Below are 27,287 nucleotides of genomic sequence, written 5' to 3'. Positions count from 1 at the left end.
ATCCTCAAAAGGAAAAAACTGAAACGTTACAGCTCCCTGAACTGTGTGGCTCCCTGTGGGAATCCAGGGAATCCCTCTGGCTGCCCTGGGAGCCTGGCAGGGCTCAGGAACCCCCCTGGACAGAGCCCCCAGAGACACTGGCTGTGATCTCTGTCCATGGAAAAGAGTTTTCAATCTTACAGGATCAATTACCAGCTCTGAGTGTTTGATATAAGTAATAATTAAGTGTGACACGGGTGCAAAAGTAAAATTTTAGGATTCTAGATTAGGGGTTCAAAGGGGACAAGATGGAGGAAATTGGGTGTGCCTTGTCCTTTTCCTCCTTCTTCACACCCTCCATGTTTCACTGTGGGGTTGGCATTTTTCTGTTGGTTCAGGCTGGGGACACACTGTCCAACGTAGGTGACAGATATTGGCACGTTATTGTAAATCCAGCACAGGTAGTTTGTGGTATTTAATGTTTGTACCATCCCACTGAGGGCAGAGCCCCACACGCTGCCCTGCAGGACAGAATAAACAACCTTGAAAACAGCACAGACGAATTATGGCTTCTTCTTTGGCAGCGGGGCAGAAAGACAGAGACTTTCTACAATCTCGGGATCATCAATACCTCAGATTCCGACAGCTCCCTAAAATCTTTGGGATAGCAGGTGATTGTCCTGGTTCTGCTGGGAATTTGGCTGGTAAACAGCAAGGCCAGGACCAACCAAGGTGCCTTTGCTGAGGAGGATTCCCCAGCAGAGCTGAGGGCCAAGGTTTGCCACGGCTGCCGGTCCCACGAGGTGGAGCTGGAACTCTGCTCCCGGTGGGGCCGGGCAGGATTAAACCCAGGAGGGTTTAAGTAGAACAGAGGTGACTTAAGCCACAGCAGGCACCAGCAGAGCTGCTCACAAAGCTCTCCTGGCACGGCAGCCAGGGCTCTTCTCACCCCACGTCCTGCCCTGACTCTGGAATGGAGCTGGACACAGACCCGGATCCGTGGTGTTGTTCTGGCTCCTGCCGAAGTGCCCTGTGGATCACAGACCTCAAAAATACTCTCAGTGAGCACCCTCAGCCTCCCTGAAGTGATAAAATCCACATTTGCCTACAAGGCCCATCAAGTTTCCAGCTCAGATTTGGCTCCTAATGAGCGGCACTGATGCGGATTTTCCTGGGATTGTCATTGAGCCACTCAGTCCAGAGCAGAATCCTCTGCCAGGGATGTGGGCTCTGGGCATCACCGAGTGCCAGCTCACCAAGCAGAGCCCAAAAAGCTGCAATTCCAGCCTGGAAAACCTCTCTCTTTGACATCCTCCAGCTCTACAAACTTCCCACAGGTTAAAAATCAATGTGTTCCTAGAAAATCGTCGCTCAACAAATCCAGTGTCTCCCTCTCATCGGTGGGATTCCAGGGAGCTGCTGCAAGGACTGAGGAAAAAAGGAGGAGGAGGAAAAAAGGAAAAGGAAGGAGGAAAAGGAAGGAGGAAAAAAGGAGGAGGAAGAAAAAAGGAGGAGGAGGAAAAAAGGAGGAGGAGGAAAAAAGGAGGAGGAGGAAAAAAGGAGGAGGAGGAAAAAAGGAGGAGGAGGAAAAAAGGAGGAGGAGGAAAAAAGGAGGAGGAGGAAAAAAGGAGGAGGAGGAAAAAAGGAGGAGGAGGAGGAAAAAAGGAGGAGGAAAAGGAGGAGGAGGAGGAAAAGGAGGAGGAAAAGGAGGAGGAGGAGGAGGAAAAAAGGAGGAGGAGGAGGAAAAGGAGGAGGAGGAAAAGGAGGAGGAAGGAGGAAAAAGGAGGAGGAAAATGGAAAAGGAGGAGGAAAAAAGGAGGAGGAGGAAAAAAGGAGGAGGAGGAAAAAAGGAGGAGGAGGAAAAAAGGAGGAGGAGGAAAAAAGGAGGAGGAGGAGGAAAAAAGGAGGAGGAGGAGGAAAAAAGGAGGAGGAAAAGGAGGAGGAGGAGGAGGAAAAGGAGGAGGAGGAGGAAAAAAGGAGGGGGAGGAAAAAAGGAGGAGGAGGAGGAAAAAAGGAGGAGGAGGAGAAAGGAAAAAGAAAGGGGAAAAGGGGAAAAGGGGAAAAGGGGAAAAGGGGAAAAGGGGAAAAGGGGAAAAGGGGAAAAGGGGAAAAGGGGAAAAGGGGAAAAGGGGAAAAGGGGAAAAGGGGAAAAGGGGAAAAGGGGAAAAGGGGAAAAGGGGAAAAGGGGAAAAAAGGAAAAAAAGGAAAAAAAGGAAAAAAAGGAAAAAAAGGAAAAAAAGGAAAAAGGAGGAAGTTTGGAGCAACCATCTGCAGCTACTTAAAAAAAAAAAAAAAGTGAGCTCCCCAAAGGAGCAGGGAGGGGATTCCTAGATGTCAGCAGGCAGGGAAATTCAGCACCTGTTTGCCAAGGTTCCAGCACGGCCACTAATAGATCATTAATGGAGGCACAGCGGGGGTTTTGTGGAAAAGGCAAATCCCGGGAATGTGAACCCGACCCTGCTGCGCCTCCCAAGGGGCTTCTGGATCCCATTTCAAACCTGCTCTAAGCAAACACAGCTTCGTGTCCTTCCGAGATCTGGCTCCAGGGGACAGGCTGATCCACGTGGGAATCCTGGACAAAGCAACCCCCAGAAATATTCCTGCTGGAGCAGCCAGTGTTTGCAAAACGTGGTCACAGCATGGATAAATAGGAAATGTGAGCACAAAATGATGAATTTTGACACAATCAGGGCCTTGGTTTCTCTTCTCTTCCCATCTCAGGCCTCAAACCCTCACCCTGAGTGGGATCCTCGCTGGATCCAACTGCTCTGGATAAAAGATTCCTTGCAAGGTGCCTATTCCCAGGTTTGGGAATATCTCTACCCACACATCACCTCAGACCACACCGAGGTGCTGATGGTCCAAAGGGAGCTGCAAAGAATTCAAATCCTCCTGGTGGCCACCCTGGACATCAGCCAGAGCAGTTGTCTTGCAAATCAAAATGTAGCTCCCAAAAAAATTGAGATAAATCAGTCCCAGAGCAGGATGAGAGGAGCCTCCAGCTACTGCTGAAGCAGCAATTCCAGCCTCCATGCCCTGGTCATTCTTCCTCCAGGAAACCCTCCTGCTATTTTTCCAAGACATCACCTTTGGGATAATATTCTGTTTGAGAAGCCATTTTACCATGTCTTGCCATGCTCAGCGGCTGATAAAAGGGAATTATTTTCTGGAGCAATCTAGGTTGACAACACTTCTTCCTGTTCTCCTGAAATTCACCCTGAATCACTTGGGAAATTTTCCTCAGATCCTCCTTGGAGCAGGGAAAGTGCTTTAAACTCTTATTTTACAGGCCCACCATGCCAAAAGGAACCCCCAGGTGGAAGACTGGCGGGGAATTTTGGAAAAGAACCCCCCTGAGCTCCTCAGGGAAGCTCCCAGTCAGAGGAGACCCCACTGCTCCATTTGCTCCCATCCAGCTCTGCTCTCCAGCAGAAACAGATCCCAGAACCCCAGAAAGGTTTGGGTTGGAAGGGACCTTAAGGATCACCTCGTCCCACCCCTGCCCTGATGCTTTCACCAGGCAGCAGCGAGGCTGGAAAATCAGAACAGCCTGGACAGCCCAACATTACTCCTCCTGCCAGGAAATCCTTAAAATCTGCACGGAGATTTCCTTTTCTTTAGATCACTCTGACACAGGAGCATCCATTCCATCCATCCCTTTATCCCTAACCCATCACTCCCTCTGCCCCTGGCTTGCTGTCCTGAGGGGTTTTCCCAGGATATCTGCACATTCCCCATCCCTGGAAGTGTCCAAGGCCAGGCTGGATGGGGCTTAGAGCAACGTGGGATAGTGGAAGGTGGAATGAGGTCACCTTTAAGATCCTTTTCCAACCCAAAACCATTCCACCACTCTCTCTGCCCCCCACTTGCTGTCCTGAGGGCTTTTCCCAGGATATTTGTGGATTCCCCATCCCTGGAAGTGTCCAAGGCCAGGCTGGATGGGGCTTAGAGCAATGTGGAAGGTGGAATGAGGTCAGCTTTAAGATCCTTTTCCAACCCCAAACCATTCCACCACTCTCTCTGCCCCCCACTTGCTGTCCTGAGGGCTTTTCCCAGGATATCTGCACATTCCCCATCCCTGGAAGTGTCCAAGGTTCAAGGCCAGGTTGGATGGGGCTTAGAGCAATGTGGAAGGTGGAATGAGGTCAGCTTTAAGATCCTTTTCCAACCCAAAACCATTCCATTACTCCCTCTGCCTCCTGCTTGCTGTCCTGAGGGCTTTTCCCAGGATATTTGTGGATTTTCCATCCCTGGAAGTGTCCAAGGCCAGGCTGGATGGGGCTTAGAGCAATGTGGAAGGTGGAATGAGGTCAGCTTTAAGATCCTTTTCCAACCCCAAATCATTCCAGGATTCCACACCTGCCCCGGCTGCCCGGTGCCACCTTTGGCAGGGCCATGCCAGCCTCCAGGAGCCCCTGGGAGCCCAGCCCTGCATTTTGGGATAAGGCTGATGACTCTCTGTGGCCTGTTCCCTCCCTCCTGCTGCTGAACTATGTCCGGTTTTCCATTAGGATCTGAGCCACCCCCCGTCCCCGGCGGGATCGGGCAGGGAATACCTGGAAAAGCGGCCAAGCTGGGAAGGATCCCGGACAAATATAGATCCCCAAGGAGTATCTTTAGATTAGCAGGCAGCTCTGCCCCCACTGAGACCCCAGGATTTACCTAAATAGCTCCTTCAGCACAGCCCAGCGCTCAGAGCTATTTTAAGCCAGCACCCTGCCCTACTTCCTCAGGAACAGCCTTCCCTTCTCCTGCCTGTGCAGCCAGAGCAGCCCCAAACCCACTCCTCTCTCCACTCTGACAGCTTTCATTAAATAAAAAAACACCCTTTTGGCACGGTATCCAATTAATCCGGGCTCATTTATTGCCACAAGGCCCTTCACGGCCTCGAGCAGGGAAAATGGGATTAACCTTTCCCAGCCTGACAGGCACAAAAATAACATTAAACAGGGGAATCCTGAGGAGCGCGACCTTCCCTACTGCCCTGCTGCTATTCCCAGAGGGAAGGGATAAATCCCAGCCCAATCCATGTGCCCTGATGCTTTATCGCTGTTCCCCAATTGGTGTTTGGTGCCCTAGGCTGGGTTAGGGGTTTGCCACCAGCATTTCTGTTAATTAGCACGTTCATTAGCACGTTTATTAGGTAGCAGAGCATCTCTGTATCCCAGCATCCAGAGATGTGGCAGTTTGAGCCCAAAATGAGGCAACTCTGGCTCTGTTTGGGGCATCCCAGGAACACTTTGCAGAGGAACAGCTTGTGATATCCCACGATATTTGCCTTTGGATTCGTTTTTGGGATGAAATGCCACAAGATCCAGTAAAATCAGCCCCAAGCTTGGCTCAACCACAAACCAGCCCCTCTTCCCAGCACATCCCATGTATGGATAACAAAGCATCTTTCCTGTTTATATACAACAATAATAAGAATATTGGAATTACTTGGTCAAGTTTTGGGGTTTTTTTTTTGGAACCCCCCCCAAAACACCACGTTTAGTAATTCCATGGGATCCCACAGGGCTCCTGCTTTAAGGACTGCCTCACCCCACACCTCCTTGAGCCCTGTCCAGCCAAGTTGCTGTATTATGACACAACTTGCTTTTTAGGGATCCCCCTCTACGTCTTGACCCTGGTGGCATTCGCACTTTTCCCTTGGCATCCCAAGGTCCAAGCACATGGACCTTGGCCTTTATTCCATTTTTAGCCATTTTCAGAGCTCCTTTTCCCCCTAAGTATCCCTTAATTCCTGCAAGGCACCAACACTAAACAATCCAAACTAACCCACAATCAAAACCCCACAATCACCTTTAAAATTTAAGATTTTCCTCAATTAAAAAGCCACTTTGACTTTCGTATCGGCGCTTGCTCCGTGATGAAAATTCCCAACACCTCCCAACCTGGAGAAAATCCAACGCTCGTGCTCCCAGAGTTGTAGAGATGATATTAAAAACAAGGTGGGAAGAAAGCTACACATTTTTCATCCCCCAAAAGCATCTTCAGGCAGCAAGATGAACTGGAACAGCCTCTGAACTCTCCGAGGAGGCAGCGGTGGATCTGAGGCTGGGTTTGGGCTCCCCAGAGGAACAAATCCTGCGGGATTCTCTCCGTGCCTCCAGCAGCTCCAGAGGCACGCTGAGAGGAGGGAGAGGCTCCTCGGGTGTCATTCCACCTGGGCTGAGGGTGGAGGTGGCACTGAGGCTATGGGATGTTCCCAGAAAACCTTGGCTGGGTGTGAAACAGCTCAGTGACAGCACGGAATCGTGGAGGATGGAACGGGGTGGGGGATAAAGGCCTGGAAATCACCTCATTCCACCTTATCCCACTGTTATTCCACACCTCCCACCGTCCCAGGCTGCTCCAAGCTGGCGTTGGGCACTGCCAGGGATCCAGAGGCAGCCACAGCTCCTCTGGGAATTCCACCCTCCCAGCCAGGAATTCCTTCCCAAAATTCCAGCCCTGCCCTCTGGCAGTGGGAATCCATCCCTTGTCCCAAGTCCCTCTCCCTGCTGAAGCGCATCCCACAAAAAGCGGACACTGAAATTTCAGGGAGCGTCACATCAGGGGTTTTAAACTTTTCCATTTGGGAAAAAATCCAGGCTGGACATGGAGAAAGGTGCCTGAAAGTCCTTAAGGATGGATTTTCCACCCCCAATATCCCACCCAAATCTCCTCTTTCCCAGTTGGAAGCCATTCTCTGTGTCCTGTCCCTCCATCCCTTGTCCCCAGTCCCTCTCCCTGCTGAAACACATCCCACACAAAGCAGAAACGGAAATTTCTGAAATTTCAGGGAGCATCACATCAGGGGTTTTAAAATTCCCACACACACTTCCAATATTTTCCATTTGGAAAAAAAACCAGGCTGGACATGGAGAAAGGTGCCTGAAAGTCCTTAAGGAAGGACCTTTCCTCCCCAATATCCCACCCAAACCTCCCCTTTTCCCAGTTGGAAATCATTCACTGTGTCCTGTCCCTCAATTCCTTGTCCCCAGTCCCTCTCCCTGCTGAAACACATCCCACACAAAGCGGACACTGAAATTTTTGAAATTTCAGGGAGTGTCACATCATGGGTTTTAAAATTCCCACACACATTTCCAATATTTTCCATTTGGAAAAAAAAACAGGCTGGACATGGAGAAAAGTGCCTGAAAGTCCTCAAGAAAGGACAGCAAAGCACAAATTGGGAAAACTTTGCCCGTTTCCCTTTGGCTACAGCAGCAGCCCCAACTTTACAGCACAATTTCTGGGATTCACCCTTCTCAGAAAAGCAGGAACCCACTTCAGGAATCCCAGCCAGGCACTCTGGGACAGGGTGGGAATTTGGGATGTTTCTGATTTCCAACATCAGCTCAAAAAAGGGGGTGCTGGATCCCAGCTGCTCCCGGCCCAGCAGCTTCCCAATATTTTGTCCATGATACACAAAATAGTAGCACACAGATAGAGAAAAATCCCAGTGGATTATTTGCTCTAAATACCAATATCCCAGGTTTTTAAAGGATTTGTCATGGATGCAAGTGGACAGAGCTCTGCTTCCCTGAGGATTTTACACCTTCCAGCAGTAAGAATGGAGCAAGTGCACAAAATTCAACAAAAAATGACCACAAAATTCAACCAAATATGACCAAAAAAGCTCTGCAGGTTTCTTTTAAACACCCTGAGCTCCAGGATCCATCCACTGCAGCAGCACCATTCCCACCTGCCTGAATAATGTGGATTTTGTAGGATGTGGATCCATCAGGTAATTCAAGTTTTGGGCTAATGCAGACAACCAGACTCCCTAATCCCACAGATTTCCAGCAGAACCTTCCCAAGTGCTCTTTGGAGACCAAAATTTGGACATTAATAGTCTCCATCATCATCAACCATCCGCTTCCTGCTAAAACTGCACTACAAAGAGCAATTCTCACCTCAAAATTTGAGATATTAATAAAAAGGAACTCCTGACAAATCCCAAAATGAGAGATTTAAAAAGAAGCCGTTCCTGACCTACCCCAAAAGCCAAGATTTTAATTTAAAAAAATTTCCTGAAGCACCCAAAAATTGGAGATTTAAAAAAAAAAGCAATTCATGACCTACCCCAAAATGCAGTATTTTAATAAAAAACAATGCTTGACACACCCCAAAATTTGTGATTTTAATAATGAAGCTCCTCCAGTACAAGTTTTAGCCCAAAACTCTATTTCCTCTGACTAAAAGTAATTACAGTTAAGGCGTTCTGCAGGGCCCTGGAGATGTAAATATATAGGTTAAACATAGTTAAAATTCCACATCCTACTTAATTGCAGGCATTTTCCACGGAACAAAATGAGCTTTTATCTTCAGCTTTTAATTATTAATAACCACGAACAATGTCACCACCTTTAAACAATAACCCCGGCCTGAGAAGGAAATATTTCTCCCCAAATTTCCACAGGCACTGAGCGCACGTGGGGGGAATAAGAAGCAATTTTGGGAAGTTAATGTGGATTTTGGGGCGATTTTGGAGTGAGCAGGCCCTGAGCCTCCACCCCCATCTGGATAGGGATTAATGAGGGCAATTAGCAGGATTTTTGTGGGGTTGCCAAAGCGCTGAGAGGAACCAGCAGGATCCAGGAGAGGGATTCCCGGGATCTGGAAGCGCCAGGAACAGGGAGAGCGCCTGGATCCGGCCGACTCAGCTGAATCATAATGGCTGCATTGCCATTACCTTTCCTGAACAAGGCCAACCTAAACACAGGCAGCTGCCTGGGATTTAGCAGGAGATTTACTGCCCGGAGACCTACAAATCACCACGCCACACACACAGCCCCAGAACACCCCGGATCCCCCCCAAATCTGTGAGTGTTCTGGGATTATTCCTATTAAAAATAAAATTAAAAAAAACCCTCTCAGCGTGGGCAAGCGCGGAGCTTCCCCGAGCCTGAGGGGCCTCCACGCTCCGGCTGCCACCCGGATCCCCTTTCCCTGGGTTTGAGGTTATTAACATCAAACATGTGATCGGCCACATGACAGGCTAAAGGCTAAAAAGGAAAAAAAAAAATTAAATAAATAAATTTAAGGGGGAAAAAAAAACAAAATCGCTTGGACACATGCAGAGGGGAAAGGGAGAGATGGCAGCGTGGTGGGTACACCTCCATGGCCGTGGATTACAACCATTCCTGGGAAATCGCTGCTTTCCAGCCGGCCGGAATGATGGAAGCCATGGCGGGAGGAGGTTTAATAACGGGGTGATTGTGTAACTTGGAGCCTCCCGGCGAAAGTTGAGGCACCCAGTGGATGTTCCTGGTGCATGGGGACGAGGATGGCACCGGATCAATTAGGGCAGCGAAATGTGCATCCCCCCCAACCTCCTCCTCCTCCTCCTCCCGAGATCCAGGAGTTTCTCCGCTAACGTATTTCTCTCCTCATTAACTGCTTCGGTGTCTTCTGCTCTTTCCAAAATAGTACCTACTATAACGGGGCCGCAGAGGGGGCCAGCTGGCACGGCCGCGGGGCATCCAGACAGCAAGCAGGGATTTGGGGAGGAAGGACACGGGGGGCTGGCAGGATGAGGGCAGGGAGGGCTCCCATCCCTCCCTCCCTTCCCCCAAATCCTCAGGGGAACCCCAGTTCCACCCAAAGCAGCGGCTCAGCCCCCCAGGATGGGGGTGAGGGTCATTTGGGGGTGTGATGAGGCCCAGGCCGGGATGGAGGTTCCCCCTACCCCCCCAAAAAAAAGGGATGTCCCCCTGTTGTCACCCCTCCTTGTCACCCCCACTGTGCCCACAGAATGGAGGGAGGGGGCTGCATCCTTTTGGACCGGGGGTGGGCTAAAAATGCCCTCCCCTCACCCCTCAGTGCAGGTACCCCCAGCAACCAGAGATGCCCCCCCAAACCAAAGCCCCTCTGCGGAGGTTTCTGACAGAACAGGGGGTGTCCCCCCAGCCTGACCCCCCCATCAGGGCTCTCCATTAAGGGGGCTGTCCCACTGGACCCCCCCTCCCCTCTCTCTTGGGGATGACCCCCCCCAAATCACGCTCTCCCCGATTTTACAGCCTCCCCCCAGCCTGGGGGTGCCCCCCAATATCCCCCCACTCAGGGGATGAACCCCCCCCAAAACCAGAGTCCTCCTTAACGGGGGGTCACCCACCAGAACACCCCCTCCTCACCACTACAGGCATCCCTTCCCCCCCGGGCCCTCCTTTAAAGGGGGTGCCCCCCCAAAATCACGCTGCCCCCCCCCACCTTTCTCGGTTCTCCCCCAACCTGGGGACCCCCCTCAAACCAGGTTCCCCTCACCCAAACCAGGCATCCCTCTCCGGGTTTCCCCAGCTGGGGGGGGGCTCTAACCTGGGGACCCCCCCCCAAAACCAGGCATACCCCCATATTTCTGGGGAATATCCCCCTAAACCAAGCTCCCCCTCCTCCCATATCACGCTCCCTGCCTCTCCTTTCTCCGGGCTCCTCCAACCTGGGGACACCCCAAACGAGCCTCCCTCCTTTCCTCAGGACTCCCCACTTTGGAGTCTCCCCCTTTAACCCCCTCCTTTCTGGGGGCTCCCCCAGCTTGTGCTCCCCCACAAAATCACGCTCCCCCCTTTTTCCTCCGTCCTCCCTCAAAACCAGCTGCTCCCTCACAACCCAGCCACATTCCCCTCTCCTTTCTGAGGGCTCCCCCAATTCGGGGACCCCCCAAAACCTCCCTCGCCCCCCATTTCCCGCGCCCCCCCCGCGCCCCCCGCGCAGGCAGGGGGCGCCCTCGCCGCCCCCTCACCCTTGACGATGCGCTCGGTGGTCGGCAGCTTGTTGTGGCCGCGCCCGGACATGGTGGCGGCGGCGGCGGCGGCGGCAGCACCGCTCCCCGCCGTGCCCCGCTCCGCTCCCCTCACCCGGAGCGGGGGCCGCGCCGGTGCTCCCGGCGGACCCGCTGGGCTGCCCCGGCGGCGGCGGCTCCGCGGCGGCGCTGCGCTCCCCCCCCGTGCCGCCCCCGCCGCCGCCGCCACACCGCCCTCCGCCCTCTGCCCGCCCGCGCCTGCGCCACGCCCGCCCCGCCCCGCCCGCCATCTTGGAGGGGAAGGGGGCGTTGCTAAGCAACGGGGGGGGCAACATGGCGGCGGCGCTGAGGGGGCAGCGCGGGAATGGCGCTGAGGGTGTTTGAGCACCTCAAACAAAGCTTTGCTGGGGCTGTTTGAGCACCCCCGAGCACAGCCCCCGGGCACAGCCTCGCTGGGACCCCACACTGCCGTGGGAGGGGTTGTAAAGACCGGCCAGTGCCACCCCCCGCCATGCCCAGGGACGCCTCCCGCTGTCCCAGCTGCTCCAAGCTGGCCTTGGGCACTTCCAGGGATCCAGGGGCAGCCACAGCTCCTCTGGGAATTCCAGCCCAGCTCCTTCTCACCCTCCCAGCCAGGAATTCCTTCCCAAAATCCCAGCCCTGCTCTCTGGCAGTGGGAATCCATCCCTTGTCCCAAGTCCCTCTCCCTGCTGAAACGCATCCCACACAAAGCGGACACTGAAATTTCAGGGAGCGTCACATCAGGGGTTTTAAACTTTTCCATTTGGGGAAAATCCAGGCTGGACATGGAGAAAAGTGCCTGAAAGTCCATAAGGATGGATTTTCCACCCCAATATCCCACCCAAATCTCCCCTTTTCCCATTGGAAGTCATTCCCTGTGTCCTGTTTCTCCATCCCTCATACCCAGTCCCTCTCCCTGCTGAAACACATCCCACACCAAGCAGATGCTGAAATTTCTGAAATTTTAGGGGGCCTCACATCAGGGGTTTTAAAATTCCCACACACACTTTCAGTGTGTTCCATTTGGGGAAAATCCAGGCTGGACATGGAGAAAGGTGCCTGAAAGTCCTTAAGAAAGGACCTTTCCTCCCCAGTATCCCACCCAAATGTCTCCTTTTTCTGTTGGAAGCCATTCCCTGTGTCCTGTCCCTCCATCCCTCGTCCCCAGTCCCTCTCCAGCTTTCCTGGAGCCCCTTCAGGCCCTGGAAGAGCTCTGAGCATTCCTTGGATCCTTCCCTTCTCCAGGTGAACATTCCCAGCTCTCCCTGGATCCTTCCCTTCTCCAGGTGAACATTCCCAGCTCTCCCTGGATCCTTCCCTTCTCCAGGTGAACATTCCCAGCTCTCCCAGCCCGGCTCCAGAGCTGATATTCCTTAGAACATTTTTGAGGGAAAGGAAGAACAGACGATGGTCTGTTCCTACCACTTGAAGATGAAGGAGGACAGGGTTAGGTGGGATATTGGGAAGGAATTCCCGGCTGTGAGGGTGAGGAAGGGCTGGGATGGAATTCCCAGAGCAGCTGTAGCTGCCCCTGGATCCCTGGCAGTGCCCAAGGCCAGGTTGGAGCAACTTTGGATAGTAAAAGGTGCCCCTGCACATGGCAGGGGTGGCACTGGATGGGCTTTAACCAACCCAAACCATTCCAGGAATTCCATGACCCCATCCACAGCATTTTCTGAGGTAACTCAGCTTTCAGGCATTCAGCAAAACACAAGGATTTTGCAGCAGAAAAGAGCCCTCCCAAAGCCCCCCTAGAAGTGCTGATGAGCAAGAGCAAGTCTGATGCTCACTGTGACCTTCCTTGCTTAATAAAAACAATAATTAATTTTTTTAATATATAAAACACCTCACAATATCAAGATTTGGTTTCTTTAGTTTTTAAAAACTGAATTTGCTGCTCAGAGTTGTCAGATGGGGGGGGGGGTTGGAATGGTGTAGAAAAAGGAAAAAAAAAAGAGAAGTAGAACAGCAAAGTTTGCCTTTTTCTCCCAGCCAAAACAGAAATAAATTTCAGATAAATAAATAAAAATAAATAAAAAAGAAAAATAGATATAAATAATGAAGGCAGGGTTTTTGGAGCCGCAAAGGCCGCGCCGTGCGGGCAGGCTGGGGGTTGTCAGTGCCACCTCCCGTCAGCCGCTCTGCACTGCACAGCCACGGAATTCCAGCTGGAAAACCGGGATTGCATCACCCAGCCCCGCTCCAACCCTTCCCCTTGGAAAAATCCTGAGCCAGCAGCGCTCCCACCCCTCCATCCCCCAGCTGCAGGGAGGATCTCGCAGCCGGAGCACGCCTGGGACCCTCCGTCATTACAGAATATATTTTATTTATGGGATTTTACAAATATCTGTACAACTCGCGTGACATTTAACTTAACGCTCTTTGTTTCTCTCCCTACAACACCTGAGTTATAACTGAAATACTGAGATGGAACTTGAGCTTGGTGAGGCCAAGGAGACACGGGTGAAAATCCACCAGGAGCCGGGTTTGGGTGGGTTCCCATCCCTCTCCCCTGGCAGGTGCCAGCCTGCCCAGGGGAACAGGAGCTCTCCTTGGTGGCAGGGAAACCTCATTTCTCACCCCCAGCCCAACCCCAAACCTCCGATTTCTCAAACAGGGATCAGCTGGGAACGAGAAGATGGAGTTGCGATGCCCGTGGTGAATCCTGCCGGCTCTGAGGGTGCCAAGCTCTGCTCTCGGCCACTTCCCAGCTCTTGGGGACCTGCCAGGCACAGCCCAGAGGGGACAAAGCCACCACTTCACCCTGTCCTCCCCCATGGAGGCTTTTCCAACCTCCTGTGCCCTGCCAGAAACATGGGGCTTTCCAAGGAAGTGTTTCCTGAGGAGAGGAGAGGAGAGGAGAGGAGAGGGAGAGGGAGAGGGAGAGGGAGAGGGAGAGGGAGAGGACCTGTGCCCGTGCAAGGACTCAGATTTTCCACACTGAGTCTGTCACCTGGGGCTGCGGCTCTCTCAAGCAAGGAAAAACTGTCCCCAATGCCCCTTTGGTCCTGGAACTGCAGCACAGGGAATGCCTGTGAGGTGAGGAATGACTGTCCCAGCCAGCACAGCCCCTGCTCTGTCCCAGTGGGAAAAGTGACTTTTGGTGACAATCCACAAAGGACACCACGTGGGACAAAGCCGAGTCTCTCCTCGAGGGAATCACCCGAGGACCGTGTGGCACCTTTGGGTGAAGGGTGATCCCAAAAAGGCTCCCTGCTCCTCCAGAAGTTGATATTTATGTTTTGAGGTGCAGGACAAAGCCAAGAGCCGGGGGATGCTGAGGGGACAAATGGCCAGACTACAAAAGCCACCGAGAGTGCAGGTGATGATCCATGAGGATCCTGGCGGTGCCAGAGGCCACGGGCTCGGTGACAGCTGTTGGGAGCTTAGGAAGAACATCACCCAGCTGGGAACTACGGGAATTCAGGGATTACAGCGATCCAGCCAGGGTACAACGCTGCCAGGGCCCTCTGTCCTGAGATGGGCAGGGATAATACCTGGCACAGCCTCAGGTTTGCTTTCCTCAGAGGGCAAAGGGAAGGTGTGGGAGCCTCAGCTCCAGCACAGTGCCACCACCCTGTCACACCCCTCACACCTGCACAGGTGGGCAGCCAAGGAAGACACCTCACAAACACTTCCAAAGCACCCGCACCTCTCCTCCATCCCGATCCAGCGCCAAACCACGAGGGATTCCCCTGAATCCACAAGCTCACACCAGGTACAGGACGAGGGGTCTGAGGGCAAAAGGGGTGCGAGGGAACCTCAAGCAACGCGGGTGGGGTGGGCAATCTTATCAATATGATAATAAGTAATTCACCTAGTGAATCTGGGAAGTGCCTGGAACACCCTCCTCTGGCTACTCCCTACGGCTGGGAACACACAACCTGAAGAGGTTCACAGTCTGAGTTTTGCTTTTAAAAACACCCCCCACCCCACCCTGAACCTTAGCACTGTTGAAAAACCGGTGGCTGATCCTGGGTGTCACCGTGAGCTTGGACACAGCCTGAGGAGAAATCCCTGGGCAGGGCTCTGCTCTCATCCCCTTCTGAGCAGCCCTCACGGAGGAGGAGGAGGAGGAGGAGCTGGGGCTCGCTCCTGATTCCAGCAGCACGGGCTGAAGAGGGGTCAGGGCATCCTGGCAGGCTTTTCCAGCAGCCCAAGTGTCACTCCAACCCAGTTTGGTGTCCTCTGCTCTGAGCACTGACACCCAAAATGTGCTTTAAAACCCCTGCTGCCCTCTTCACCCTGCTCTCGCCAGGGCATTGTCCGGGCTGAAACGGAGCAAAAGCGGTCGGATGATGGTGGCATCGTGAACCTCCTCATCCTCGGAGAGTTCTGGCTGTGGGGAAGGGTCTGTCCCTGTCTGTCCCCATCACACACCCCCAGAGGGGTCAGGACAGCCTCATGGCCCAGGGGAACGCTCCAAGCACAGCCAGAGGAGCAGCACGGCTGCAGCAGCTCCTGTCTCCCCATTCCATCCTTCCTGGGAGAGGCGAGGAGAGAAGGGATGTGACACTGGATAAAGTCAGGTCAGTCCTATGGGAAGGGGAATTCCACTCCCCTCAGCCTTAAACCGGGGAAAAAAAAATCCATGGAATAGCTTTCAAAGCAATGTCTCTCCTGTAGTGTGACGTCAGTGCCTGCACAGGTACCGTCGTATGTTTGCAGCAGGAAAAGGAAAGAAAAAAAAAAGGGAACAAAAAGAAAAAACCCTTCCCTCCCCCCAAAAAAAAAAAAAACATTGAAAAATTGGATCAGGGCTGCAGCTCGGGCTGGTCCTACCCTATCTGGATCTGCCCCGAGTACATGGTGAGCAGCACCATGATGGTGAAGCCCGTGAGCAGCCCCGCGTTCTGGATGGCGAAGGTGATCAGCGCGCTGCCGTTCTGCTCATCCTCCCGGCTCACCTCGTTCATCTCCGGGAACTGCGGGGGGAAACGTTGGGGTGGCAGGGCTCAGTGACAGCCCCGTCCCTCCTCAGCAAACATCCACCCGCCTCCCATCCCAGGGATTTCAGCCAGGCAAAGCAAGGCAGAGAAATCTGCGTGTGCCGAGGGGACGGAGCGAACCCCGCCGTGCCTGCAGGCTGAGGGCGAGCAGAGCTTTTCCTAGGAAAAAATCCCAGGGTTCTAGGCTCAGGATTTGGGGCTCAGGATTTACCATGTCAGCCAGGGCTATGTACAGGAACATCCCTCCAGCCAGGGCGAAGATCCAGTTGGCAGAGAAGTGGCTGCCGGCCACGATGCCGAAGGCCAGGCCCACGTAGCAGCAGCAGGCGGAGATGAAGTTGAAGAAGAGCGCCTGGCGAATGGTCATCCCAGCATTCAGCAGGATCACGAAGTCCCCTGGTGGAGAAGAAGATGGGAGGATGAGGAGGGGAGGGCTGTCAGCAGCCCTGGGACAGCACCGACTCGAGCTCATAGAAACACGGAATATGTACCCTCTCATCTGTCCCTAAATTTGGACATTCCCACCCAAACCTGCCTCTCCTTCACTGATCTCTCCACTAAATTCAGACATTCACACCCAAACCAATGTCCCCCCTCATCTGTCCCTGAATTTGGACATTCACACCCAAACCTGCCTCTCCTTCACTGATCTCTCCACTAAATTCAGACATTCACACCCAAACCTATGTCCCCCCTCATCTGTCCCTAAATTTGGACATTCACACCCAAACCTGCCTCTCCTTCACTGACCTCTCCACTAAATTCAGACATTCACACCCAAATCCACCTCCCACCTCGTCTGCCCCTAAACTTGGACATTCACACCCAAACCTGCCTCTCCTTCACTGATCTCTCCACTGAATTCAGACATTCACACCCAAACCTATGTCCCCCCTCATCTGTCCCTAAATTTGGACATTCACACCCAAACCTGCCTCTCCTTCACTGATCTCTCCACTGAATTCAGACATTCACACCCAAACCTATGTCCCCCCTCATCTGTCCCTAAATTTGGACATTCACACCCAAACCTGCCTCTCCTTCACTGATCTCTCCACTACTCCTAAATTCAGACATTCAAACCCAAATCCACCTCCCACCTCGTCTGCCCCTAAATTTGGACATTCACACTCAAACCCGTCTCTCCTTCACTGATCTCTCCACTAAATTCAGACATTCACACCCAAACCTATGTCCCCCCTCATCTGCCCCTGAATTTGGACATTCCCACCCAAACCTGCCTCTCCTTCACTGATCTCTCCACTAAATTCAGACATTCACACCCAAATCCACCTCCCACCTCACCTGCCCCTAAATTTGGACATTCACACCCAAACCTGCCTCTCCTTCACTGATCTCTCCACTACTCCTAAATTCAGACATTCACACCTTGTCTGCCCCTAAATTTGGACATTCCCACCCAAACCTGCCTCCCACTCACTGACCACAGCACCGTCCCTAAACCCACACACTCACACCCAAACCCACCTCCCCTCCACTGACCCCTCCAAATCCAGACACTCCCACCCAAACCTGCCTCCCCCCTCCCAAACCAACGAGGTGCTGAGAGGGGTTTTTTTATTTTTTGCCTTCAGATGCCTCCATCTAAATTTAAATCTCAGACATCATATTACCTCGTTATTTTTAGAGCGGCGATTACTCAGAGCAGTTTTCAGCCCTCCCTCTCCCCCCTCTCAGCAGCATCGCTGGTTATTCCACCCCAAATCTGCCTTTCTGGGCGGACAAAGGATCCAGAGCGAGGAAGGGCAAAGCCAAGGAGCCACAAACCCAGCTCGTGAGGGAATTCCTCGCAGAGGATGGCCACGGAGGTGCTGATCCCTTGGAAGACGGAGACGGTGAAGGAGGCGCCGATGGCCAGGCCGTCGATGAAGTTGTGCAGCCCGTCGCTGAGCGTGATCATCCAGGCCAGCGTCCCGATGTCCGAGTACCTCACCTCCTTCAGCCAGTAGCACGCACTCTGCGAGGCCTGCAGGTCCTGCCAGGGCACCCCGAAATGGAGCCAGCACCAAAACGGGGTCACTGACCCCTCCTCCAGACGGGAAAACCACCCCGCTCACCGCCAAACCCGCACGGCGCAGCTGCCCGTTCCCGCCGCACGCGGGGAATTTGGGCTGCAAAGCTGGTTTTTATTAATTTTGCCACCATGCCACGGGATGAGGCGCTCACCTGGACAGAGAGGGAGCCCACCACGGCCTTCTCCTCCCCGGAGGGGGGCTTGCACTCCAGCTCGCTGGTGATGTGTGGGATCATGTGGTCCAGGTCCCCGTTCTGCAGCTTCTCCGTGACCCCCTCCTCCTGGTCCTTCTTGGAGGGCAGAGCCTCGGGGCCGTAGTGGCTGTGCCCGTGGTGGTGCTGTGGGATCAGGGGATTCAGGGCTGGCAGTCATCCCGATATTCCTGCTCTTTCCTGCCCTGCCATCCCGATATTCCTGCTCTTTCCTGCCCTGCCATCCCGATATTCCTGCTCTTTCCCACCCTGCTATCGCAATATTCCCACTGTTTCCCATCCCTCCATCCCAATATTCCTGCTGTTTCCCACCTCTCCATCCTGAAATTCTTCCTATTTCCCACCCCTCCATCCCGATATCCCTGCTGTTTCCCACCCCTCCATCCTGAAATTCCTGCTCTTTCCCACCCCTCCATCCCGAAATTCCTGTTTCCCACCCCACCATCCCGAAATTCCTGCTGTTTCCCACCCCTCCATCCTGAAATTCCCACTGTTTTCCACGCCTCCATCCCAATATTCCCACTGTTTCCCATCTCTCCATCCCAATATTCCTGCTGTTTCCCACCTCTCCATCCTGAAATTCTTCCTATTTCCCACCCCTCCATCCCAATATCCCTGCTGTTTCCCACCCCTCCATCCCAAAATTCCTGTTTCTCACCCCTCCATCCCGAAATTCCTGTTTCCCACCCCTCCATCCTGATATTCCCACTGTTTCCCACCCCACCATCCCGAAATTCCTGTTTCCCACCCCTCCATCCCAAAATTCCCGTTTCCCACCCCTCCATCCTGAAATTCCTGTTGTTTCCCACCCCTCCATCCTGAAATTCCCACTGTTTTCCACGCCTCCATCCCAATATTCCCACTGTTTCCCATCTCTCCATCCCAAAATTCCCACTGTTTCCCACCCCACCATCCCGAAATTCCCGCTGTTTCCCACCCCTCCATCCCCTGCTCCATCTCACCTGGTCCTTCTGCTTCAGGAGCATCTTCAGGATCTTCTCCGTGAAGAAGAAGAGGTAGAAGCCCCCGAACACCACAGCGGATTTGGAGACGTAATAATCTTCCTGAGGGTTGAATCCAAACGCCTGCAGGCAGGAGGGGACCCGGGAGAGGATGAGGAGCAGCCCCTGGCAGTGTCCTTTGTCCTTTTTGCCCCTGGGGTGACACTGGAGGGGTGGCACAGCTCTGGGCTCTCTCTGAGGAGCAGCTGCTTTGGGGACAAGCTCAGGGAACACCTTTGTGCACCTGTAAGTCTCCCTCATTCCCTCCTCCAAGCCAGCTGTGCCCCAAGGCAGCCATCCAGGGATGCCAAAACCAGGCTCCTCTCTGCAGCGGGGGAGGAAAAGCCAAAAAAGGCAATAAAACAACGATTCTCTGCTTGAAGCAGACCGGGGATCTCCCTGGAGCCATTCCCTTCCAAACTGCAGCTCCGAGGGGCTCCCAGCCCTCCGTACCTCGCTCTGGGCTCCCCTTCTCCAGCCAGAGAGAGAAACAGCCCCAGATAGAGAGAGAGAGAAAAGCACGGACCCACCAGTCCTCTCCCTACCTCGGGAATGAGCTGGAAGAGGGCGTTGGAGTAGAGAGTTCCAATCGCCAGAGCTATGAAGTAGAGGAGCAGCCGCTTGTAAAAGGTCTTCTTCATGAAGGGCACCACGCTGGCTCCCACCAGCGAGCACAGGGAGATGACGGAGACGCAGAGGAAACCGTAACCCCACACTGGCAGAGCCAAACCCACCCCGGGAGACACGGGAGACACGGGAGAAGGGACGAGATCAGCGTGGGGATGGGCAGGGAAGGAATCCACAGCGACAGGACAGAGAGAAGAGGAGGGAGAGAAGAGGACATTCATTAGTGATTCTTGTTCATCCGGCGCCGCCTCCAAAGGGCGAGCCCGGCGCTCAGCGGCTTTGGGAAAGCTCGGCAAGCTCGGCTGAGTTTTGGTGGGCAGGTTGTGGCCCAGCCAGCCCCCAGCTCTGCTCTGTGGGTCATTCCCAAGCCACGGAGCGCACGGGTCCCCCGAGCACCTCGTACGCTCCAGCCCCGTCCTGCAGCTCCGGGTGCCGGCGGGGCTGGAGAGTACCTCTGGCAGCTCAACTCCTGCCAGATCAGGATTAGAGGCGCTTGTTTTTTATATCCAGCAAATAAAAATTGCAGTTCTGGAGCTGAAAAAGCTTGGAAAAACATCCCACTGCCAGCACGGATGAAGCGTTCGCTGCCCAGCAGCAAGCGGGCAACGCCAGGGGGAAAAACCCGCTGGAATTTGAAGGTTGGATGTGCCAAATCCAGCTCATCCTCTGTGGAGGCACCTGGACCACGTTCCAAAGGTTTCCAATCCAGGTGGATTTGCTCAGCCCCAGAATTGCGCAATTACAACACAATTAATTAGCGATATTTCTGTCGGTCCCATCAGAGCACCAGGAAACCTCATGGAAGCCAGAACCCTTGTGGGAACATTGGGCTGGGAAATCAGGTAGGGGGGAAAAAAAACAGGCAATTAAAATGATTTGTAGAAGTTGGCTGATTCCAGAGAAAGCCACTGCTTCTCTAGGCTGTTCTCCGTGCTTTTATATGGATATTTGATTATATTTTCATGGATATTTCACATTTTTTTCCCTCTGGCTCATGCCAGAAGCATGGCTGAGCATATAACTCCGAGGGATAAACTCCTGGACACCCAGAGCAGGAGCAAACAGCTTCTCCCAGCACATTCCCACCGCTCAGACGTGGCAGGGATGGAGGACACGGAGGATTTCCTGGTGCTCAGAGGGGTGAGAAAAGCCCTGCGGAGCCCCTTGAGCCAAGCCCTGAGCCTCGGGTGACGAGGGGTCGGATGGATTCGGCGGGGTGGAGGCAGAGAAGGGCGCCCACGGAGCTGCCCCCGGAGACGGGAGAGAGGCAGGGACGTTCTACCGCACCTCTGGGATGAGCTGGAAGAGCGCGTTAGAGAGCAGCGTGCCGATGGAGAGCGCGATGAAAAACAGCAGCACCCGGCTGAAAAAGGCCTTCTGGGAGCACGGCACGATGAGGACTCCGAGCAGGGAGGCCACGTTAATCATGGACACACTGAGAAAACCAAAGCCCCACGCTGCGGAACGAGAAGAAACGAGGGCCAGACATTACCGAGGCTCTCGGCGAGCCCGGGCCCGGGCGGGTGGGAAAAGCTGCTCCCCGTGCTCCGGATGCTCCAGCTGCCACAAAACCGTCGTGTTCGGCGCAGGGAAGGTGGGAGTGAAGCCACAGGAAAAGGTTTTCCCTTCTCAAGGTTTTCCCGAGCCAGCCGCAGCGTGGGAGAAGCCGAGCTGTGCTCAGGGCAGCTGATCCAAGACCTTGGGCATGGTCAGGAGCTGGCTGGCGGCTGGAGGCCAGCGGGACCCTCAGGGTCACCCCCTCCCACCCATGGGAACCCACAGCAGAGCCCCTTCCTCATCCAGCTCATCCTCATCATCCCGGAGGCACGGAGGTTATCCCAGCAAAACCAAACCACAGTGAAGGAAACTCGTTTCCCAGTGCTGGAGGCAGGGAATTCCCAGGAGTGGGAACTGGCTGTTCCTCACGTCCCCGTGGGCCCCCCAGCACCCCAAATTACCTTCAGCAGAGCTGGGCCTGCCCTCCTCTGTCTGCTCATTCTCCTCGTTCTCCAGGTTTTCGGAGGCGCACGCCCCCGACTCCAGCTGCTGCAGGATGGTGGGGCAGAACTCCTTGAACTCGCTGTGCCCCACCGGGGAGCCCTCGCTCAGGTTGTGGATGGCAAAAAGCTCCACCGAGCTGAAGCACTGGGGAGGGAAGGGATAAAAACGCTCCTTGAGATTCCCACAGCTCCGCAGGGAGATTTTGGGAACCGGCAGGGAAGTTTTGGGGAGGGTTTGGGGTGTCCCCCCTTTCCTTACGCGGGAGAGGTTGAGGCGCTGCTGAGGGGTTTGGGAGACATTGGCGTGTCCCACGCCCACATCCAGGTGGTTCAGCAGGGCCTTGAGCTGCTTCAGGCTCAAGGTTTGGCTCTCCCCGTAGCGCTGGAGCAGATCCTGCAGGAAGGAGGCTGCCGAGACGCCCGCCAGGACCTGCGGGCAGGGGAGGAGGCAGAGCAGGAGGAGCAGGCAGCAGCTCCGGGGGCCGGCGCTGGGGACCATGGTGCCTCCGGGATGCTGGGAGAGAAACCACATGGCTTTGTTGGCCTTGGCATTCCCAACGCTCCCAAAACCACGGCTCTCCGCCCCACTGATGGATTTATCCCCAGGGAAACGGGGGTAGAATTGAACAGGGTGGAAATGTATTTAGGTTTAAGTGAAATGTGCTACTTTCAGCTTGCTAAGTGTGCTGTTTAGTCTAGTGGCTGCAGCCCTAGCAGAACTACCCTAGCTAAAGAGAAAGAATGCAAATTTCTATACTAAATACCCATATATATTACAAATATATATACAAATATATACACAAATATATACACAAATATATACACAAATATACACACAAATATACACACAAATATATATACAAATATACACACAAATATACACACAAATATACACACAAATATACACACAAATATATACACAAATATACACACAAATATACACACAAATATACACACAAATATATACACAAATATATACACAAATATACACACAAATATACACACAAATATATATACAAATATACACACAAATATACACACAAATATGCACACAAATATACACACACATATACACAAATATATATAATACAAATACCAAAAAATAAGAAATAAAAAAGACGCCTCAGACCTTAAAACAGGCAAAGCAGGGTGACCCAAGAGTCCTTTCTATACTTTCTAACAAAAACTGAATACAAGTGTAACTAGCTGTAAGTGTAACGCAAAATCAGCAAAATAAATATGCATTAGCCTATTATGAAATTCTATACATAGAAAAATTAGTAAGAGTTATAAAAAAAGATCAAGATCTTTTAAAAATACGTATGCACATTAAAAAACAATAAGTCCTAACATGCGTCCACAGCGCTGCGAATAAACATACCCATTCCCTACAAATCTTTATTAAAGTTATAAAGTTTAATTTTTCCACGTTCCAACAGCGCTGTGAGCACCCAGATCCTGAGGAGGATTCTGCATTTTTCCACAATCTTTCCATGCAAAACCACCCCCTCCTCGTCCACCCCGACCCCTCACTCACCGTGGGGGCTGCCAGGACACGGCTCCTGGGGCCTCTCCAGCTCCGCAGCACCTCGGGGACCCTGGGAAGAGCAGGAATGGTCGGGAAGGTGACAAAAATCCAGCTGTGCCAGCCCCAAATCCAGCTGTGTGTGTGTGGGGGGGTGAGGAGTCAGGCTGCAGCCCTGGCCACGCGTGGGTCCCCTGGGTGTCACCGGGGCTGGGACACAAACACCTCGGTGGCAGAGGAGCCCCGGGGACAGAGGTGGCCTGTTCTCGAGGTTATAATTTAACCAGGATAATTACCATGAACCCAGCGCTGCCCCGTTTAACTGTAGGAGCCTTTATAGTGTTTGCCCAGAATCAATCCTTGCCCTCTCTGTCCCTTTCATGTGGGCCGGGGATTGATAAAAGAGGGGTGGCACAGCCCCGGGGTGCAAAGGAAGGGGCTGGGGAGAGGAGGGGACGCCAGGCACGACCAGGGGACGTCAGGCACGACCTGCACGTCCGCCCTGGGAGGCACCAAGAGCCCGCAGCTCAGGCCGCCTTCCTGGGAAACTTCCCTGAAAGCTGCACGGCAAATTTGGGGATTGCCCGGGAGAAAATAAATAATCTGCTGCCTCCATCAGTGCAGCAGCCATGCCAGTCTCATGTGGGGCTCCTGATCCCCCCGGAGGGGCTCCTGGTGCTCCCTGCAGTGTTCTGACGCTCACAGGCTCCAGTCTCCTCCAAAAACCAGGACATTTTTGAAGCCCGGCCAAGCAATTGTTCCAAAAATAACCCGTGGCCGGGATTTCCACACCGAGGGAGCCGCAGGACCCCACTCCCCATGCAGGACCCCGCTGCCCCTGAAGGCTCCCACATTCCCACAGGTTTTACCAGCTTATCCCACTTTGGGAGCTTTGTTCTCCGGGAGCTTTCGGCCTCCTCCTGCCAGGGCTTAGCTCAGATGCTTTGACTTAACCCCTCTCCTCCCAAAACGAGGGAGGGAGCCCATCCAGCGCGGTGCTGGGAACACCCTGCTGGGTGGGGGGACCTCTTCAGCATCCCCCAGACCCTTCCTCTGCCTCCTCTGCCTCCCTATCCCTTGCCACCCTTCCAGCTGGGTGCTCCTGGTCTCCCTGGGCCATGCAGGCTGCCGGTGACTCCCAGAGGTGCTGGCACAAAGCCCAGCGTGCCAAAGGTTCGTCCCGGCTGGCTGCACGTCCCCTCTGGCTGCCCTTTCCAGCCGGGTGCTCCCCAAATCCCCGGTGCCACCAGGACCGTCCCGCTGCCCGCACACCGGCCCGTGCCAAGGCACGCAGCTCTCCCGGTGCCAAAACCCCTGGCGGGGGTTTCTCCCAAAGCCGGATTCACCCAGGGTGGAGAACCGGAGCTGAACCATCCCCTGTGCCGGGGGAATGGCGGGGAGCGCCCGGAGCCGCACGGGCTCGCTCCGTTTTAGGGCAAAACGGTGCAGGAGCCGCCCCTGCGGGAGAGAAGAGCCCGAGGAGCCGCATCCCGGGGCAAACACCGAAGAACACCGAGCCTCGCCACCCCACCGCCGGCTGCGGTGCCCCCGAGCCCCCCGGTGTCCTGCCCGCTGTCCTCCCACCGGGATGCGCTCCCGGAGCCCGGAGCCATCCTGACCTACTTTATCTCGGCTCGGGATGGGGCACGGGGCAGGGATGTGGCCGGGAGCGATGCCACGACAGCAATAACGCGGCTCCCGAGGCCAGGCCAGCCCTTCCCGGGGATCATCCATCCCACCGCAACCCGCACGTCCCCTCCATCCCCGCCCCGGCTCGGGGAGGCGACACCGGGAATAAGAACCGGTGTGACCCCGGCGACGTCAGCGCTCCCCGAAATCCCGGTGGGGACCCCCAAATTCCACCCCCCGGGCCCATCCCGCCCGGAGCCGGCAAACGGAGGGAGCCCGGCCCCCGGAGGGCTCCGTGCCCGGCGGCTCGTCCCGGGGCTGGCAGCGGAGCCGTTCCCCGGTCACCGACACGCTCCTGTCCCTTCCTTCCCCGGGATCGCGGGGCGGGCACCGGGTCATCCCCCGGGCATCGCACCCCGCAGGGACCCCCAGTCCTGCCCAGTGCCCCCCTGACCGCAGCTGCTGCTGTCGCCGGTGCCATCTCACCCTTCTCCCCATCCCACCGATGCTGCCAGACCCCATAACTGAGCCCTGCACCCCAAAACTGAATCCTGCACCCCATAACAGCATCCTGCACCTCTACCTCCACCCTCCCCTACCCCACACCCCACGGGCTGTCCCAAAACCAGCCCCCACGACTGCCCCCAGGCTCTAGGACCGGCCCCAAACCCAAACCAGCCGCTCCCTGCATCCTGCATCCCTCCCCGCATCCCCCATCCCCATCCGGGGCTCGGGGCCGGCCCCGGCCCGCTCCCCCCGCTCCGCTGCCTCCCTCCCCGCGGGGCCCGTGCCCGCAGCCGGTTCTCCGGCGCATGGCAGCGGTGCCGTGCCTATCCCGTGCCTGTCCCGTGCCTGTCCCGGTCCGTCCCGGTCCGTCCCGGTCCCACCTCCGCTCCCGCTCCCGCCGCCGCCGCTCGGGGCCGCGCAGCGCGCACGCGCGGCCGCCGGCACGGGGAGCGCCCCCATTGGCTGCCGCCGGCACAGGCCACGCCCCCCACGCACAGGCCACGCCCCCTCCGCGGCGCAGCGCGGGGACCCCAAAAATCGCACCCGGGAACCCCCAAAAAATCTCACTCAGAACCCCCAAAAATCTCATCCAGGACTCCCAAAAATCCCACCCAGGATCCCCAAAAATCTCACCCGTGAACCCCAAAAATCCCATCCAGGATCCCCCAAAAATCCCACCCGTGAACCCCAAAAATCCCACCCTGGATCCCCAAAAAATGAACAGGAGCCCCCAAAAAATCTCACTCAGAACCCCCAAAAATCCCACCCGGGACCCCAAAAATCGCACCGGGAACCCCCAAAAATCGCACCGGGAACCCCCAAAAATCTCACTCAGAACCCCCAAAAATCCCACCCAGGATCCCCAAAAAGTCTCACTCAGAACCCCCAAAAATCTCATCCAGGACTCCCAAAAATCCCACCCAGGATCCCCAAAAATCTCACCCATGAACCCCAAAAATCCCACCCGTGAACCCCAAAAATCCCATCCAGGATCCCCAAAAATCCCACCCGGCACCCCAAAAATCCCACCCAGGATCCCCAAAAGTCGCACCCGGGACCCCCAAAAGTCCCATCCAGGACCCCTCAAAAATCCCATCCAGGATCCCCAAAAATGCCACCCGGCACCCCAAAAATCCCATTCAGAACCCCCTAAAATATCCCACCCGGCACCCCAAAATATCTCACCCAGGACCCCCAAAAATCCCACATGGGACCCCCTAAAAAATCTCACACGAGACCCCCAAAAATCCCACCAGGGAACCCCTAAAAAATCCCACCCCAGACCCCCAAAAATCTCACCTGGGACTCGCAGAAGTCTCACCCAGGACCCTCAAAAATCCCATCCAGGATCCCCAAAAAATCCCATCCAGGACCCCCCAAAAAATCCCACCCAGGACCCCTAAAAAAATCTCACTGAGGACCCCCAAAAATCCCACGTGGGACCCCCCAGACTGCCCCAAAACATCCCCTGGGATCACCCCAAAACACCACCTGGGGCACCGGGACCCCCCAAAAACCCACCCCGAGGGCACCGAGCCCCCGAGGGCCCCCCAAAAAATCCCCCCACACCCCCTGGGGCACCTCCCCAAACACCTTTTAGGGCACAGTGCACCCCAAACGCCCCTTGGGACCCCAAAAACCCCCTCAAAGCCCTTCCCCCAGGGGTCACAGCACCAAAAATCCCCTCGGGTGGGGTGGGGGGACCCCAAAATTCCCCTCAACCTTTTCCCAAGGGGTCACAGCACCAAAAATCTCCTCAGGTGGGGTGGGGGGACCCCAAAATTCCCCTCAACCTTTTCCCAAGGGGTCACAGCACCAAAAATCTCCTTGGGTGGGGCAGGGGGGACCCCAAAATCCCCCTCAAAGCCCTTCCCCAGGGGTCACAGCACTAAAAATCCCCTCGGGTGGGGTGGGGGGGACCCCAAAAACCCCCTGAACCCCATCCCCAGGGGTCACAGCACCAAAAATCCCCTCAGGTGGGGTGGGGGGACCCCAAAATCCCCTCAACCTTTTCCCCAGGGGTCACAGCACCAAAAATCTCCTCGAGTGGGGTGGGGGGACCCCAAAATCCCCCTG

General features: G+C 54.8%; 2 protein-coding genes across 53 annotated transcripts in view; both read right to left on the bottom strand.

The window, feature by feature from the left end:
* The window catches only part of PPP3CC (protein phosphatase 3 catalytic subunit gamma), a 44,195-nt gene extending 33,262 nt beyond the window's left edge, over positions 1-10,933 (bottom strand). For 44 of the 50 annotated variants that reach the window (XM_072917557.1, XM_072917564.1, XM_072917579.1 and 41 more), the window contains exon 1: positions 10,706-10,933. In XM_072917557.1, coding sequence (XP_072773658.1) covers positions 10,706-10,757 — 52 coding nt within the window. In that variant the 5' untranslated portion in view covers positions 10,758-10,933. The remainder of the gene's footprint in view (positions 1-10,705) is intronic. The other 6 variants (XM_072917601.1, XM_072917603.1, XM_072917600.1 and 3 more) reach the window with 2 other exon arrangements.
* Positions 10,934-13,032: 2,099 nt separating this feature from the next.
* On the bottom strand, positions 13,033-25,672 carry SLC39A14 (solute carrier family 39 member 14). Of its 3 annotated transcripts, none has more exons than XM_072917658.1 (10): positions 25,592-25,672; positions 23,088-23,148; positions 21,810-22,064; positions 21,509-21,695; positions 20,838-21,007; positions 18,885-19,007; positions 17,863-18,048; positions 17,464-17,671; positions 15,887-16,071; positions 13,033-15,651 (listed from the first exon to the last, which is right to left on the bottom strand). In XM_072917658.1, exons 3-10 carry the CDS (start codon positions 22,047-22,049, stop codon positions 15,505-15,507), a joined length of 1,446 nt encoding a protein of 481 aa, XP_072773759.1. In that variant the 5' UTR covers positions 22,050-22,064; positions 23,088-23,148; positions 25,592-25,672; the 3' UTR covers positions 13,033-15,504. The 3 variants fall into 3 exon arrangements, with proteins under 3 accessions (XP_072773759.1, XP_030145588.4, XP_030145589.4); XM_030289728.4 differs by lacking the exon at positions 20,838-21,007 and adding an exon at positions 19,469-19,638; XM_030289729.4 differs by lacking the exons at positions 20,838-21,007; positions 25,592-25,672 and adding exons at positions 19,469-19,638; positions 23,945-25,218.
* Positions 25,673-27,287: the final 1,615 nt, after the last annotated feature.

The sequence above is a fragment of the Taeniopygia guttata genome, chromosome 22 (assembly GCF_048771995.1).
Source record: "Taeniopygia guttata chromosome 22, bTaeGut7.mat, whole genome shotgun sequence".
Lineage (NCBI taxonomy): Eukaryota > Metazoa > Chordata > Aves > Passeriformes > Estrildidae > Taeniopygia > Taeniopygia guttata.
The sequence above is the reverse complement of the archived record's forward strand: the minus strand, read 5'-3'. Positions and strand labels throughout refer to the sequence as shown.